This window comes from Triticum aestivum, chromosome 7A (assembly GCF_018294505.1).
Source record: "Triticum aestivum cultivar Chinese Spring chromosome 7A, IWGSC CS RefSeq v2.1, whole genome shotgun sequence".
Classification (NCBI taxonomy): Eukaryota; Viridiplantae; Streptophyta; class Magnoliopsida; order Poales; family Poaceae; genus Triticum; species Triticum aestivum.
In genome coordinates, this window is record NC_057812.1 from 8413421 (window position 1) to 8430589 (window position 17169).

At 48.6% G+C, this 17169-nt stretch overlaps 2 protein-coding genes across 3 annotated transcripts; one reads left to right on the top strand and one right to left on the bottom strand.

Annotated features, from left to right (window-relative positions):
• Window positions 1–400: 400 nt before the first annotated feature.
• LOC123147511 (uncharacterized) lies at window positions 401–1401 on the bottom strand. Its single transcript, XM_044566783.1, has 2 exons — window positions 967–1401; window positions 401–856 (listed from the first exon to the last, which is right to left on the bottom strand). Exons 1-2 carry the CDS (start codon window positions 1162–1164, stop codon window positions 545–547), a joined length of 510 nt encoding a protein of 169 aa, XP_044422718.1. The 5' UTR covers window positions 1165–1401; the 3' UTR covers window positions 401–544.
• A 1554-nt stretch (window positions 1402–2955) lies between these two features.
• On the top strand, window positions 2956–5309 carry LOC123149821 (probable polygalacturonase). 2 transcript variants are annotated; one of them, XM_044569561.1, is made up of 2 exons: window positions 2956–3124; window positions 3666–5309. In XM_044569561.1, the coding sequence occupies exons 1-2, from the start codon at window positions 3089–3091 to the stop codon at window positions 5106–5108; spliced, it is 1479 nt and encodes a 492-aa protein (XP_044425496.1). In that variant the 5' UTR covers window positions 2956–3088; the 3' UTR covers window positions 5109–5309. The 2 variants fall into 2 exon arrangements, with proteins under 2 accessions (XP_044425496.1, XP_044425495.1); XM_044569560.1 differs by lacking the exon at window positions 2956–3124 and adding an exon at window positions 3132–3556.
• Window positions 5310–17169: the final 11860 nt, after the last annotated feature.

Here is a 17169-nt window from a genome sequence, read left to right on the forward strand (position 1 = left end):
AAAGACTGCATCCTCAGTGCCAAGCTACAAATACTTCACTTGCAGTGGAAACTACTAGTTATGGATCCAACTTGCCAGTTCTAGTACTTTTGTTGATGTTGCAGTGTTTAAAACATTTTCAATGTAATGGTGCAAATATCTCTTTTGCGAATGCCCAAAAACAATAATGTATCAGGTTTTCTACATGTTGCAAACACTTGTGTTGCAAACATGCCCAGGTTTATCTATGGAATTCATTTGGTATGGATGCTATATCTCCAGGTTTATGTGTTATTTTGTTTGCCAGTTTGATTTGAGTTAGATGGATTCAGTAAACAAATGCCATTAAGCAAGAACTTAAGACAACTCATTTGCAATGATTTCATAATTCAAACTTTCTGAAAAGATTCAAACCATTTACCACAAACTCAATCTCATTGCATACAAAAGACAACTTAACTGATCCATTACACATTAAGCAAGAGCTAACTTAACTTGTCCAGTACACATTCAACTAAACCAGACACTCAATTGCAATTAGATTTGGCTGCAACTAAACCAAGAACTAACTTAACATCTTGCTTGCAACTAAACCAAGCACAAATATAGTAAAAAGAAACACCACATTATGATATTTGGCCCTAATCCCAGCTATCTCTTCATTCTTCTCTCTTAGTTGATCTAGCAGAGACAGAACCGTGGCCTCCCTTGTGGCTTGATCTTCACTGGGAGCTACCATTGCAAATTGACCTTCAGATCGAGCAACGGTTGCAGCGCCTTTAAGCCTCCAGACTTCATCACGCAGATCCCCAATCAGCTCACTCCAAAATTTCGGCAAAGGATCATCATGCCACTCCACAAATCCACAACCACCATGCTGTTAAGATGCACAAAATATTTCCAAAAAAGAAATCATTTCACAGAGGAGAAGAAATACGAGAAGAATTCAATTACACAGAAGAAAATTAGGAAAAAATTGATTCTCACCATAGCATCCACGCAGCAATAGTACCTCCTGCCAGGGTTCTGCCGGCTCCAGGAGATCCATCTTGGCGCCTTCCTCGGAGGATTGCAGTGGCACATTGGATTCTCGCGGTAGCGCACCGGCGAGCGCGACTCCTCCCCCCTCCTTCCTGCAGCTCGACGGTATCCGGGAGCGGACGCGACACTCGACGACCACGACATCCCCCTCTCTGTCGCCACACTCAGATTTCTCCTCCGCTCCACTCTGATTTCACACAGCGCGAACGAACCCTAGTTTCGTTCCCCACTCGCCCGATACATGCGGGCCGATGCCATTAAGACTTGGTCTTCGTCAACGATAGCGGCCCCACCAGTCAGAATCCTGGTTGACCACTGCCACGTCAGCGCCTATTAGCATAAAACCACCCCAAGGTTTGATTTGGACCGGGATCGAATAGATTAGGGTGCAATCGGCAGGGATTTGGACGTTGGGGTTCATTTCGCCGGATCTCTACCAATTCAGAGTTTGAAATAGACTTTTTCCTAGATAATTTGGACGTGGAGCCTCGGCGACACTGCGTCAGCAGCTATTGCATGAGCCCCGCAGGCAGCAAAGCCCCAAGCCGCAGCCGGTGCTGCAACGAGGCAACATCACACCCGTAGGCAACCACGTGTTGAGTTCCTCCGGCCAACGCAGATCCAGATCGGGTGGATCGAGAGCTCCTAGCCACCGCTTCAGTCAGCGGCGGAGCCAGGATCTCCCCCCTTGGCACTCATTTGTGCAATGCAATAGCAATATACACAGCAAGCTAGCAATAGTGTACCAATGGGTCAACAATTCTTTGGTATTCCATGGAATGCCCAGGAAGACTCCCGGCGTCGTCACAGGTGGCTGCGTTGAGGGCGAACCACCGAGCATAGCTTCTTCCACCACCATCGCCAAGACCACAGCGTCATCATCATGGAGAGGGAAGCCGCATCGAGGGGAGGTCTAGCCGCTGCCGTCACTGTCCGGGCTTCATCCGATAGCGACCCTCGACGGCGGCGGCGAGGGAAGCAGCGGGTGGGGGTTAGGTCCCCTTGTGACCCCACAGCAGGGCGGGGCGCGTGGTCAGTTTTCACTGACTAATCTTGTTTTTCGATTGACCGACACAGTGATGTACGGTTAATTATGCTTCCGTCTGTACTGTTTGATATGTTTTAAGCTAGAGAAACAGCAAAAGGGTTTAGTGGTTCAGTTAAAGTCAATCTATATGGGGTAGATAAACACCTGATAGTTGGATTATATCAATTCAAATACACGCTATGTGTGTATGAAGAAAGGGTGTGGTTGGATCTCAATCGACTAAAACTTAATCAAGCCTCGGTCAAGCGACACAACATATAAAAAAATAAAAAGAGAAATTTGCACGAATCTCCACGTAAGATCCCGTCGAAGGAAAGGACACGATGTGTCGTGGGCCGGTGCCGGTGGCGTTGTCGTGGATAATTTGGACGTGGACGGAGTGTGTGGCACCGCTGTGCTCCTCGTGACCCTCCCCGCTTGTAAAACGTGACCATCGGCGGGGGCGGGGGCACAAGAGAGGCAGTACGCGCGCACTGATGGCACTAGAGCTGTGGCCACCCGTGAAGTTGAAGCCAAATCGAAGTGCATGCGCCCGTGACGACGAGGAAGAGGACGACAGGCCATGAGCAGCAGTGCAGCACTGCCTTCCTTGGCTGCATTGCATGGATCAAGATTAAGATTAGGCGGCGAAAAAGGCAAAAGAGGTAGAGGTACTAGTAGGCGACTCGCCCGTAGAGGGGAGCGATAACGCAGCAGGAAACTAGTTAATGTCGGCTATTTATTTCATATATAAATAAATATAAATAGCACCATAATGAGAATAAAATAATGGAAAGATTTGTAAAGTGCAATTCGTGCATTAAGATCGTGTCTCCTAGCTCAGCGCCACCCCAAGGCAATGCTGGTCTGGATTGGATGGATCTTCTTCTTCCTCTCCTCCTCCTATAAATAGAGCGAGATGGGGTGGATCCTAGTCTCACAACCCAATCCGCCAATCCCTTCCGGCTTCCGCTCCGTCCTCCGGAGACAGGGGCAGAGATCCCCGTCTCGATTCTCGAGGGAGCAGCAGCAGCAGCAGCAATGGCGTCGCCGCAGGCGCCACCCCTCCTCCTCCAGGTATGTGCTTATGCTGTACCACCACCACCACCACCAACCTCGCCTCTGCTATTCATCCATCGCCGCCCATTCATGGCTTCCCTTTCGGTTTAATTTCTCCTACCACCGCTCGCTACTCTTCTTCCTTTCTTTATGCCTGTCCGGTCCGGCCCTGCAATTAAAAGCTTCACGCTGTTTCAGTACCACAAGTCACCACTGCAGCGCGTTTCTTCCTTGGTTTCTGTTTGATTTCCCCCCCTTGTTATACTTTCGCCTCTTCTTCTTTCTCCATCGATCGCTTGGTTAGGATGCACCTTGGCGCGCATCCTGATGTGCTCTAATGGCCATGAAGATACAAGGAGAAAACGACATCCTTTCTGCTCTGGCAGGCACACACAAATGCCCATGCTTTCGGACTTTCTGCTCTGGCTCGAATCAGCGGCGAAAATCACAGTTGATTCATCGTTCCCCATTTGTCTTCCTGCACTCTGTTCCTGTTTCAAGTTTCAACACTTGGTCGCAGATCTCTGAGTGAGCTTCCCTCATGTGCAATCACTTGCAGATCCTCTGCTTCGCCGTCCTCCTGGCGGCGACGGCGGTGTCGGCACGCCGGCACGCGCCGCCGCAAGCGGGCGCGGCGGGGCAGAGCACCTACATGGCGCCCAGCTGCCGGGAGCACACGGCGTCGCTGCTGGACTTCGGCGGGGTGGGCGACGGCAACACCTCCAACACGGCGGCGTTCCGCAAGGCGGTGGAGCACCTGTCGCAGTACTCTGGCGAGGGCGGCGGCGGCGGCATGCTCTACGTGCCCGCCGGCCGGTGGCTCACCGCGCCCTTCAACCTCACCAGCCACTTCACGCTCTTCCTCCACGCCGACGCCGTCATCCTCGGGACACAGGACGTGGCCCAGTGGCCGGTCATCGACCCGCTGCCCTCCTACGGCCGCGGCCGGGACCACGCCGGCGGCCGGTACGCGAGCCTCGTGTCCGGGTCCAACCTCACGGACGTGGTGATCACCGGCAACAACGGCACCATCGACGGGCAGGGCGCCACGTGGTGGTCCAAGTACAAGTCCGGCAAGCTCAAGTACACGCGCGGCTACCTCATCGAGCTCATGCACACCGACGGCGTCTTCATCTCCAACGTCACGCTGGTGAACTCGCCGGCGTGGAACATCCATCCGGTCTACAGCCGCAACATCGTGGTGTCCGGGGTGACCATCCTGGCGCCCACCAAGTCGCCCAACACGGACGGCATCAACCCGGACTCGTGCTCCCAGGTGCGCATCGAGGACTGCTACGTCGTCTCCGGCGACGACTGCGTGGCCATCAAGAGCGGCTGGGACGAGTACGGCATCGCCGTCGGCATGCCCAGCGAGCACATCGTGGTCCGCCGCCTCACCTGCGTGTCGCCCACCAGCGCGGTGATCGCGCTCGGCAGCGAGATGTCCGGGGGCATCCGGGACGTGCGCGCCGAGGACATCACCGCCATCGGGACCGAGTCGGCCGTGCGGATCAAGACGGCGGTCGGCCGCGGCGCGTACGTGCGCGACGTCTACGCGCGCCGGATGAGGCTCGACGGCATGAAGCGCGTCTTCTGGATGACCGGCGACTACAAGTCCCACCCCGACGATGGCTACGACAAGACGGCCGTGCCCGTCGTCGAGAACATCAGCTACCAGGACGTGGTGGCCACCGGCGTGTGGAAGGAGGCAGCGAGGATGCAGGGCATCCAGGGCGCGCCCTTCAAGGGCATTTGCATGGCCAACGTCACCGCAGAGATGACCAAGGAGAGGAAGGTGTCGTGGAACTGCGCCGACGTCGAGGGCGTGTCGACCGGCGTCACCCCGGCGCCATGCGAGCCGCTGCAGGGCACCCACACCGGCTCCTGCCCGTTCCCCACCGACACGCTCGCCGTCGACCAGATCACCGTGCAGCAGTGCTCTTACTCTATCGGCACCCCCGCATCCCCTGGTTCTGCAGCAGCAGCAGGGATGGCCAACTAGCAGCTAGCCTGGCTAATTAAGCTCACTGGCTTAATCAGCTTCTTAAATATGTATTTCCCAAGTAAGTAAGCAGTAGATCGAGACTACTCTCCAATGAAATGAAATACAACAACAATAACAATCTTCGAGCTCAAGTTGTATGTCAACTTGGTGTTTCAACACCTTTTTGCAATGTTGTTTGATGACCTCTGGCACTCTTTACAGTGGCTGGGACAGAGCAGTTGTAGGGTAGCTTAATCAGGGCATCTCTAGCCGAATCTTTATCGTATAACTCTCTAAACACTCGCTTAAATCTTAACTCAAATATAAGAAGTTAAGAAAGTGACCGGACCTAATCGAACCTTTATATTGGACTCACTAAAATTTTATTTGTCTAATTATTTCATCCTTAGGGACATACATTTGAAACAAATGCATGTTTATTTCACCAACAATTTGAATGAAACAAATGCACCAATATGCATCAATTCAACTACAAATGTACATATAGTTGGCCCAATTCAATAATTTGACCAAATTTGACCTCACTACCATTGCCTTAATAGTCTGAGAAAGTGAGAAGAGATAACCATAGTTGACACACAAATTCGACCTCGCTACCACCACCTTAATAGTTTGAGAAGAGATAACCATAGTTGACACACAAACTCAACCTCGCTACCACTGCCTTAATAGTCTGAAAAGAGACAACCATAGATGGCACAAAAAACTTGACCTCGCCACCACCGTTCCGATAGTCCGAAAAGAGAGAAACCATAGTCACAATTAGTACCCAAGCCAAAAGATTAATCAAATCAACTGCTTATGGACAACAAAAAAGAGGGACAAAGCAAATCAACCTCATGTGTGGAAAAGATGGTATGACAAAAAAATAAGCAATGGTCTCAATTAATATTCAAGAGTCAAAAGATTAATCAAATCAATCTCTCATTGACATGGAAAAAATTAATAAAGAAAGAAAATTAACCTCATGTGCAGAAAAGAAAAAAGTGATGGTTCGCTAGAGTAGGCTGCTGAGGCCCAAGTGACCTAGGAGTGTAGCGGTCGGTTATCCTTCCACCGTTGGCCCAATTCAATAATTTGACCAAATTCGACCTCACTACCATTGCCTTAATAGTCTGAGAAAGTGAGAAGAGATAACCATAGTTGACACACAAATTCGACCTCGCTACCACCACCTTAATAGTTCGAGAAGAGATAACCAGAGTTGACACACAAACTCAACCTCGCTACCACTGCCTTAATAGTCTGAAAAGAGACAACCATAGATGGCACAAAAAACTCGACCTCGCCACCACCGTTCCGATAGTCCGAAAAGAGAGAAACCATAGTCACAATTAGTACCCAAGCCAAAAGATTAATCAAATCAACTGCTTATGGACAACAAAAAAGAGGGAAAAAGCAAATCAACCTCATGTGTGGAAAAGATGGTATGACAAAAAAAATAAGCAATGGTCTCAATTAATATTCAAGAGTCAAAAGATTAGTCAAATCAATCTCTCATTGACATGGAAAAAATTAATAAAGAAAGAAAATTAACCTCATGTGCAGAAAAGAAAAAAGTGATGGTTCGCTAGAGTAGGCTGCTGAGGCCCAAGTCTAGGAGTGTAGCGGCCCGTTATCCTTCCACCGTTGGAAGGAGGCAGTTGTCGCTACTCTGTGAAGCCAGCCTCACACTGTGGCTGCCACATTATGAACCGTGAGGCCCAGCTTTCGCATAGGCCTCAAGCGGTCCACTACTCAACTTGGTACAGGCGGGCCAGCGGTAGCACAACTAGACCAGGCCCGCAGCACTACAACAGCATCCACATCACTTTATTGCCTCCACTCGGGTTACAAGCTCACGCAACTGAGCTCGGCAAGTGAAATGAGTGAAGACAGGTATTTAAGCTGGTCAAACACCTCCTCGGGTGGCCAGGTGGGACTAAAACTAGTGGAGTGCTGTGCTTTCTGTTGGGGAATGAGGTGGAGCGTTCTGGACTGAAAGAAGTTTTTGGCGTGGGCTTCTGTGGCTACGGCCTTTGTCGTTTTGGGCCATATGGACATGGATATGGAACTGAGTGCTAATTAGCACAATGAACTTGCTTAACAGAAATGGAAACAATATTAAATACAGTATTTTATTTGTAAAATCCCAAACGCATATCAATGGGACAAACAGTACAATCTTTCTATCATCGATTTGATTTTTTACTCGGTAGCATGTACTGTATCCGAAGGTTAATTAGTGAAGACTGAAGACAGGATTAATGACTGGCTCGATCCTTGTCTTCTCCTTCTCCAACTCTTCCCAGACAGCTCAAACGAGCAAAAGAAAAAAAAGAGGAGATTCTTACTACATGTAAAGCTGCCTTCACATATTTGACTGGTGCATCGACAAGTATGAAGCCATCGACAAGTCTTACGAAGGATGCATCATTGAGTTCAAATGATGAAACATCTGACGACGAGACCGAATCGGATGGTAAACAGTCTGGTAGTGATCAGAATGAGGACCAAAAAGATTCAAGACAAGAGCAAACAACGAAAAGTAAGAACGAATCAGACAATCATCCATGCATGAAACGCACACCGTGATGTGCAGAAAGAGGAGCAACTTTCTCAAAAACCGATAAAAACAGTTACACATGGGGAGCAGTTTACAACGAATCCTAATATGTACAGAGTCAGTCTCAGTCACATTCACTTGTGATCCAGAACTTGGTCGCGGCCGCGGCCAAACTGCGCTCCACCTTTCACCCTTGTAAACTACGACGTGTACGCGCCGGATGAGGCTCGAGGGCATGAAGCGCGTCTTCTGGATGACCGGCAACTACAAGTTCCACCCCGAAAACGGCGGTACCGGTGGTGGAGAACATTAGCTACCAGGACATGGTGGCCACCGGCGTGTGGAAGGAGGCGGTGAGGATGCAGAGCATACCCGGGCACGCCCTTCACGGGGTTCTGCATGGCCAACGTCACCGCCAAGATGACCAAGGAGAGGAAGGTGTCGTGGAAGTGCGCCGATGTCAAGGGCGTGTCGGCTGGCGTCACCCCAGCGCCCCGCAGGGCAGCCATGCCGGCTCCTGCCCATTCCCCACCGACACACTCGCCGTCGACCAGATCACCATGCAGCAGTGCTCTTACTCCATCGCACCTGCTACATCAGTGGCTGGGACAGAGTACTATCCAGCTTCTTGCTGCATCAAATGATGAGGCTATTGGATCCCTAAGCGAGAACTGTAACTATAAGTAGCGTGTTGTCGAGTGGCTTACTGTTTCAATGCATAGAGAGTTGTTGTGAGTAACGTTAGAAGTAAAAGTTGTTTGTGAGCAACTTACTGTTTCAATGCATACAGAGTCACAAATTCAGAATTGTCACTTTGTTGTTCATCAGTGTTTATCCTAGGCTTGCAAGGCAGACTGTCAAACCGCTGCTTTGTTGCCATATTATTGGATAGAAAAAATGCAAAGCTTTGTTGCCATATTATTGGATAGAAAAAATGCAAAGCACAGTTTATATTGAAGACTCAAAAGAGCAAGCAAATGGACCTCTTATGTGCAACACAAAAAGAATAATACTCACAAATTATATTCAAGAGTCAAAAGAGTAAGCAAATAAGCGTCTTATGTTCACCCAAAAACATACTCGCCATTTATATTCAGAGTCACAATTTCTACTGAAGAGTAAACAATGTAAGCAAATAAACCTCCTGTGTTCAGGAAAAAAAGGAATACTCGTAATTTATATTCGAGAACACAATTTATATTGAAGAGTCAAAATTGCATTCAATTAAAATTTTAATGTAAACCTCTTACATGCAGCACAAAAAATGGAGTGAGCAAATAAACCTCTTACATGCAGCACAAAAAATGGAAATACTCTCCGTCTACATTCCAGAGCCAAAAGAGTAAGCAAAAAATATATTTATACACAGAAAAAAGTGAAAATTCCAGAGCCAAAAGAGTAAGCAAAAAATACATTTATACACAGAATAAAGAAAAAAGCGAAAATACATTTATACACTGAATAAAGAAAAAAAATGATGGTTCGCTGGAGTAGGCTACGAGGCCCAAGCGGCCTAGGAGTGCTGCGGCCCGTTATCCTTCCACCGTTGGAAGCGGGCAGTTGTCGCTGCTCTGTGAAGCCAGCCTCACGCGGTGCCTGCCACATTATGGACCGTGAGGCCCAACTTTCGGGTAGGCCCCAAGCGGTCCACTACTCAACTTGGAACGGGCGGGCCAACAGTAGCACACCTAGACCAGGCTTGCAGCGCTACAACAGCGTCCACACCACCTTAATGCCCCCACTTGGGTTACAAGCTCTCGCAACTGAGCTCGGCAAGAGAAGAGAGTGGAGACGGGTATTTAAGCTGGTTGAACGCCTCCTCGGCTGGCGAGGTGGGACTAAAATAAGTGGAGTGTTGTGCTTAGCTGGGGAATGAGGCGGAGCGTTGTGGACTGATAGAAGATTTTAGCGTGGGCTTCTGTGGCTTCGGCCTTTGTCCTTTTGGGCTCATGGACGTGTCCATGCGGACATGGTTTGGGCAGCCATTCGCTGGTTTTGCAACGAGTGCTAATTAGCACAGAGAACTTACTTAGCAGAAGTGGAAACAATATAAATGTCCTCCTTTCCATCCGTTTCTTCTCTGCCTTGTTGATTAGTCTTCTCTTCTTTTCCGACCCTCTCCAAACAGATCAAACAAGCAAAAAAAGAAAAGAAAAAGAGGAGATTCTTACTGCATGTAAAGCTGCCTCCACAGATTTTATTGGTGCATCATCAAGCACACACCATCAGATGCCGGTATGAAGCCATCAACGAGTCTTATGAACGCGGCATCGGCAAGTTCAAATGATGAAACATCTGAACCGCGCACCGCCTTTCACCCTTGTGAACTCCAACAATATCGCCGGCGCAAACTCTCTCGCCCATGCTGGTGAAGGATATGTTTGTCTCTGTGAGCTGCCTTGGTTGCTTGCATGCACTTATGCTTAATGTCTGCTACCTGGGTGGTCTATTTATAAGGCTTCAGAGAGTTCTATCCGGATCCAATACACGACAGCTACATTGTTGCTCCTTTGCCATCGACTGTATTTGGATGATGTTCATTTTCTTAATGTAGCCTTGTATGTAGACTGTAGTGTCTGTCTGTTGGTATGGGAAACTTCTGTTGATGTGTGCTGTTCCATTCTTAATTTGGGGTTGTTTATCCATGTGTTATCTGCAAATCTTTGACTCTTGAACAGACACTGTATGCATCTGTCAGGCCAACTGATTTGCCAATTTTGGACACATGTGGTATCTAGTACATGTATCATGTATATGTGCAGAGTAGAGAATGGTTGCCAACCTGTGATGTCCCCAGATCCAGAGTATTAGTTTGCCCATGAAGAAGCATATGTGATTATGCTTGCTAACTGTGTGATTAATTATGTCTCATGCTTGCTGCTAATCATTTGTGTTAATTGTCCTCTCTGATGATGTAGCTGCTGCAGTCTGGTGGTTGGCCTTGACCGGTCTTGGTTCAACACATGTGTTAGACACAGATTCTTGGCCATCCTTTTGTTAATAAATTAATCCATGGCCGACTCCTGTAATTGATCATAAGCCTCTGCATTTTTCTTGAGATGGCAATTTTATGCTAATCATTTGCATTCCATAAGCCAAGAAAGCAAAGTCCGAGGGTGATTAAACAAGACATTACGATAAAAGCTGGGACAAAGTAGATCAATTATGTAGTACCCAGTTTCTTGTTGTATGAAGTGATGTGGCTATTGGATCTCTAAGTGAGAACCGATTGGCTGTCTTGGTAACTTCGAAAATCAAATTGTTTTGAGTAGCTTGCAATTTCAATGTTTAGAAACTTACAAATTCAGAAATGTTACTTTGATAGTCCGAAAAGAACCATAATGGCAATTTGTAGTCAATAGATAAAGAAAAGGAAAAAATAAAAATAAAATGATGGTCCACTAGAGTAGGTTGTGAGGCCCAAGTGGCCTACTCGACCTCGGTACCATCTCCTTGATAATCCGAAAAGAACCATAATGGCAATTTGTAGTCAACAGTCATAAAAAAAGGAAAGAAAATGATGGTTCGCTGAAGTAGCCTACTCGACCTCGCACCATCTCCTTGATAGTCCCAAAATAACTATAATGGCACTTTGTAGTCAATAGTCAAAAGAAAAGAAAAAAAATGATGGTTCGCTGGAGTAGGCTGCAAGGACCAAACGGCCTACTCGAGCTGGGCACCATCTCCTTGATAGTCCAAAAAAACCATAATGACAATTTGTAGTGAATAGTCAAAAGAAAAGGGGAAAAAATGATGGTTCGCGGGAGTAGTCTACTCGACCTCGGTATCATCTCCTTGATAGTCCAAAAATAACCATAATGGCAATTTGTAGTCAATAGTCAAAAGAAAAGAAAAAAAATGATGGTTCACTGGAGTAGGCTGCGAGACCCAAGCGACCTAAGAGTGCAGCGGCTCGTTATCCTTCCACCGTTGGAAGTGGGCAGTTGTCGCTGCTCTGTGAAGCCAGCCTCACGCTGTGCCTGCCACCTTATGGACCGTGAGGCCCAGCTTTCGCATAGGCCACATCACTTTAATGCCCCCACTCAGGTTACAAGCTCTCGCAACTGAGCTCGGCGAATGAAGTAAGTGGAGGCTGCTATTTAAGCTGGTCAAATGCGTCCTCGGTTGGCGAGGTGGGACTAAACAAGGTGGGGTGATGTGCTTCCTGGTGGAAGGTGGCGCGTTGTGCTTTCTGCTGGAGCTGGGACTGAGATTAGAGTGGGCTTTGGCAGCTTAATTAGGCCTTTGTCATTTTGGGTTCATGAACGTGGCCATGCGGACAAGGCTTTGGTAGCTCAAAAAAATGTGCTGGTATTGAAATTAAGGTGGGTTTTTGAACTACTTGTAATTAGCACAATGCACTAGTGCTAAAAAAATTAGTACAATGTAATCGCTTCACAGAATTAGCTCAAAAACAACTTGCTTCACAGAAATGGAAACAATATAGAACTGCAGCGTGATTAGTTCTGTATGAGTGTCATTACATAAACCAAGGCGGATTAGTGACTCGACTTGAGTCCCATGGTTTCTGCGGCATCATTTTGGTAGTTACACTTGAGGATGTCTGCCACCAGCAACCGACCCATTTTGCATCACTGACCTCATCGCCAAGTTGACAATGAAGCCATCGAGGAGTCTTATGAACCATGCATCCTCAAGTTCAGATGATGAAGCATCCGACAACGAGAGCAAAACGGATGGTAAACATCCTGGTGGAGATCAGAACGAGGATGCAAAATAAGAGCAGACGGCGCGAGAACTAACCACACCATCATAATCCATGAAAGTCACACCCTGATCTGCAGAAAAAGGAGGGACTTTCTCAAACTGATAACAACAGTTATACAGGGGGAGTGGTTTACAGCAAACCCTACTACTCAAATTTACAGAGTCGTCGGTAACATTCACTTGTGATCCAGAACGGGAAGCTGCGACGTAGTCCTGAGGAGGAGCGCCGAAGCGACGGAGTGCATCACGATGTGTGCCATCCTCAGCTTTATTTGCCCACGACGCGGCAGCGGCCGAACCTCGCTCCGCCTTTCTCCCTTATAAACTCTGATGAGACCGCCGGCACAAACTCTCTCGCCCATGCTGCTGAAGGAGATGGCTGTGAATGTTGAGCTTTCTTGGTTGCTTGTACTTATGCTTAGTGTTTGCTCCTTGCCTCCTTGGTGGTCTATTTATAAGGCTTCAAAGAGTTGTATCCGGATGCAAGATATGAGTGGTCTTCATTTCTTTAATGTAACCCTGCAGAGTAGTGTCTGTTGTTGGTATGAGAAGCTGTTGTTGATCTGTTTTGTCCCACGCATGGTTTTGGGGCTGTTTGTCTATCCCTATGCTATCTGCTGCAAATCTTTGATTCCTGAATAGACACACTGTTAGACCAATGATTTGCCAATGGAGTACATATGTTTGTGCAGAGCAAAATATGGTTGCCAATCTGTAATGTCCCAGAACCAGATTATTAGTAATCTGTCTATAGAGAAACATATGCCATTATGCTTGTTCATTGTGTGATTATGCCTGTTAATTGGCGGCAGTCAGAAGGTTCTTGTCTCACGCTTGCTGCTAAGAGCATCTCCAGCCGTGCCCCCAACAACCTCCCCGGCGATTTTTCTGCGCCGGCACCCAAAAATCGGCCCAGTCGTGCCTCCAGGAGCCTGTTTTTTGCCGGTTTGGGCCGAAACTGGTGCCGGCGGATCCAGGCCGAACCTGGCGCGCTAGGGGCGCCCGGGGGCGCCGGGGCGAGCGGTTTTGGCGAAAGAGCTGCGGGCCCGCCGAGTCAGTGACACTCGCCTCGTCATCCTCACAACGCCTCGATTTCCCACGGGGAATCAATGGCAAGGCTGTCGCCGGTTAGCCTTGCCATTGATTCCTCATGGGCGGCGCGGTGACGCCTCCCCTCCCGCCACGCGTACACACGGCGCGCGGCTATAAAAGCAAGGCCTCCCCTCGCCTCTGGCCACACCCGCCCACAGCCGCCGCCGAGCTCTGCCTCTCTCCCCATGCGCAGCCGCCGCCGACGTTCCTCCCCTTCCCTTTCTCCCCAAGCCCATCTGATGGCCGAGCGATTCCCGGCGATGGGCTGCCGCTCGCTCCACGAGTGGGAGGCCTATCTTTTCTTTGAGGCGAACATCCCGGCGCCATCGGACATGCGCGCTGGGCCGACGGGGTGGAGGCTTAGCACCGGTGGCGTCCCCATTCCCCCGGTGCCCGATGTCGAGGCGCGCCCCGACCTCTTCGCCGCCGAGGTCGACCGCATGCGGGAGTCGCTGACAGAGGAGCAGCGAGCCCTCCCGCAGTACGCCGCCGAAAACCACGCGTCGTGGGCGGTGTACTTCCAGCGCCGGCAGGCGCAGCGGCTGGCGTCCACCAACGGGGCGCGGGTGGTGGGGCAAGAACAGCGAGGGGCGCTGCCTATGGTGGGGTGCCCCCGGCCGCACGCTCCACGAGGTACTTGCTACCTCTTTTAGCACTGCGTTGGTTTTCCCCGAAGAGGAAGGGATGATGCAGCAAAGTAGCGTAAGTATTTCCCTCAGTTTTTATGAACCAAGGTATCAATCCAGTAGGAGGCTACGCGCGAGTCCTTCGCACCTGCATAAAACAAATAAATCCTCGCAACCAACGCAAATAGGGGTTGTCAATCCCTATAGGGCCACTTACAAGAGTGAGATCTGGTAGATATGATAAGATAATATTTTTGGTATTTTTATGATAAAGATGCAAAGTAAAATTCAAATTTTTCCTACGAATCACCAAGATCTATCTATGGAGAAACCAGCAACGAGGGGAAGGAGAGTGCATCTACATACCCTTGTAGATCGCTAAGCGGAAGCGTTCAAGTGAACGAGGTTGATGGAGTCGTACTCGTCGTGATCCAAATCACCGATGATCCTAGTGCCGAACGGACGGCACCTCCGTGTTCAACACACGTACAGCCCGGTGACGTCTCCCATGCCTTGATCCAGCAAGGAGAGAGGGAGAGGTTGAGGAAGACTCCATCCAGCAGCAGCACAACGGCGTGGTGGTGATGGAGGAGCGTGGCAATCTTGCAGAGCTTCGCCAAGCACCGCGAGATGTGAGGAGAAATAGAGGGAGGGCTGCGCCAACGAGAGAGATCAAATCGCGTGTGTTGAGAGGCCCTCCTTCCCCACTATATATAGGGAGCCAAGGGGGGGGGCGCCGGCCCTAGGAGATCCAATCTCCTAGAGGGGCGGCGGCCAAGGGAGGATTCCCTCCCCCCCAAGGCACCTAGGGGGTGCCTTCCCCTTGTGGGACTCTTCCCTTCTTGAAACCCTAGGCGCATGGGCCTCTTGGGGCTGGTGCCCTTGGCCCATGTAGGCCAAGGAGCACCCCCTACAGCCCATGTGGCCCTCCGGGGCTGGTGGCCCCACTTGGTGGACCCCGGGACCCTCCCGGTGGTCCCGGTACGTTACCGATAAAACCCGAAACTTTTCCGGTGACCAAAACAGGACTTCCTATATATAAATCTTTACCTCCGGACCAATCCGGAACTCCTCGTGACGTCCGGGATCTCATCCGGGACTCCGAACAATATTCGGTAACCACATACAAACTTCCTTTATAACCCTAGCGTCATCGAACCTTAAGTGTGTAGACCCTACGGGTTCGGGAGACATGCAGACATGACCGAGACGTTCTCCGGTCAATAACCAACAGCGGGATCTAGATACCCATGTTGGCTCCCACATGTTCCACAATGATCTCATCGGATGAACCACGATGTCAAGGACTTAATCAATCCCGTATACAATTCCCTTTGTCTATCGGTACGATACTTGCCCGAGATTCGATCGTCGATATCCCGATACCTTGTTCAATCTCGTTACCAGCAAGTCTCTTTACTCGTTCCGTAACACATCATCCCGTGATCAACTCCTTGATCACATTGTGCACATTATGATGATGTCCTACCGAGTGGGCCCAGAGATACCTCTCCGTCACACGGAGTGACAAATCCCAGTCTCGATTCGTGCCAACCCAACAGACACTTTCGGAGATACCCGTAGTGCACCTTTATAGTCACCCAGTTACGTTGTGACGTTTGGCACACCCAAAGTATTCCTACGGTATCCGGGAGTTGCACAATCTCATGGTCTAAGGAAATGATACTTGACATTAGAAAAGCTTTAGCATACGAACTACACGATCTTGTGCTATGCTTAGGATTGGGTCTTGTCCATCACATCATTCTCCTAATGATGTGATCCCGTTATCAACGACATCCAATGTCCATGGTCAGGAAACCGTAACCATCTATTGATCAACGAGCTAGTCAACTAGAGGCTTACTAGGGACATGGTGTTGTCTACGTATCCACACATGTATCTGAGTTTCCTATCAATACAATTATAGCATGGATAATAAACGATTATCGTGAACAAGGAAATATAATAATAACCAATTTATTATTGCCTCTAGGGCATATTTCCAACAGTCTCCCACTTGCACTAGAGTCAATAATCTAGTTCACATCGCCATGTGATTAACACTCACGGGTCACATCGCCATGTGACCAACATCGAAAGAGTTTACTAGAGTCAATAATCTAGTTCACATCACTATGTGATTAACACTCAATGAGTTCTGGGTTTGATCATGTTATGCTTGTGAGAGAGGTTTTAGTCAACGGGTCTGCAACATTCAGATCCGTATGTACTTCGCAAATCTCTACGCTATATTTGGAGCCATTTCAAATAACTGTTCTACTTGGAGCTATTCCAAATTGTTGCTCCATTATACGTATCCGGTATCTCTACTCAGAGCTATCCGGATAGGTGTTAAGCTTGCATCGACGTAAGCCTTTACGACGAACTCTTTTACCACCTCCATAATCGAGAAAATTCCTTAGTCCACTAGTTACTAAGGATAACTTTGACCGCTGTTCTGTGATCCATTCTTGGATCACTCTTGTACCCCTTGACTGACTCATGGCAAGGCACACTTCAGGTGCGGTACACAGCATAGCATACTGTAGAGCCTACGTCTTAAGCATAGGGGACGACCTTCGTCCTTTCTCTCTATTCTGCCATGGTCGAGCTTTAAGTCTTAACTTCATACCTTAAAACTCAGGCAAGAACTCCTTCTTTGACTGATCCATCTTGAACACCTTCAAGATCATGTCAAGATATGTGCTCATTTGAAAGTACCATTAAGCGTTTTAATCTATCCTTATAGATCTTGATGCTCAATGCTCAAGTAGCTTAATCCAGGCTTTCCATTGAAAAACACTTTCCAAATAACCCTATATGCTTTCTAGAAATTCTACATCATTTCTGATCAACAATATGTCAACAACATATACTCATCAGAAATTCTATAGTGCTCCCACTCACTTCTTTGGAAATACAAGTTCCTCATAAACTTTATATAAACCCAAAATCTTTGATCATCTCATCAAAGCGTACATTCCAACTCCGAGATGCTTACTCCAGTCCTCAGAAGGATTGCTGGAGCTTTGCATACTTATTAGCATCTTTCAGGATTGACAAA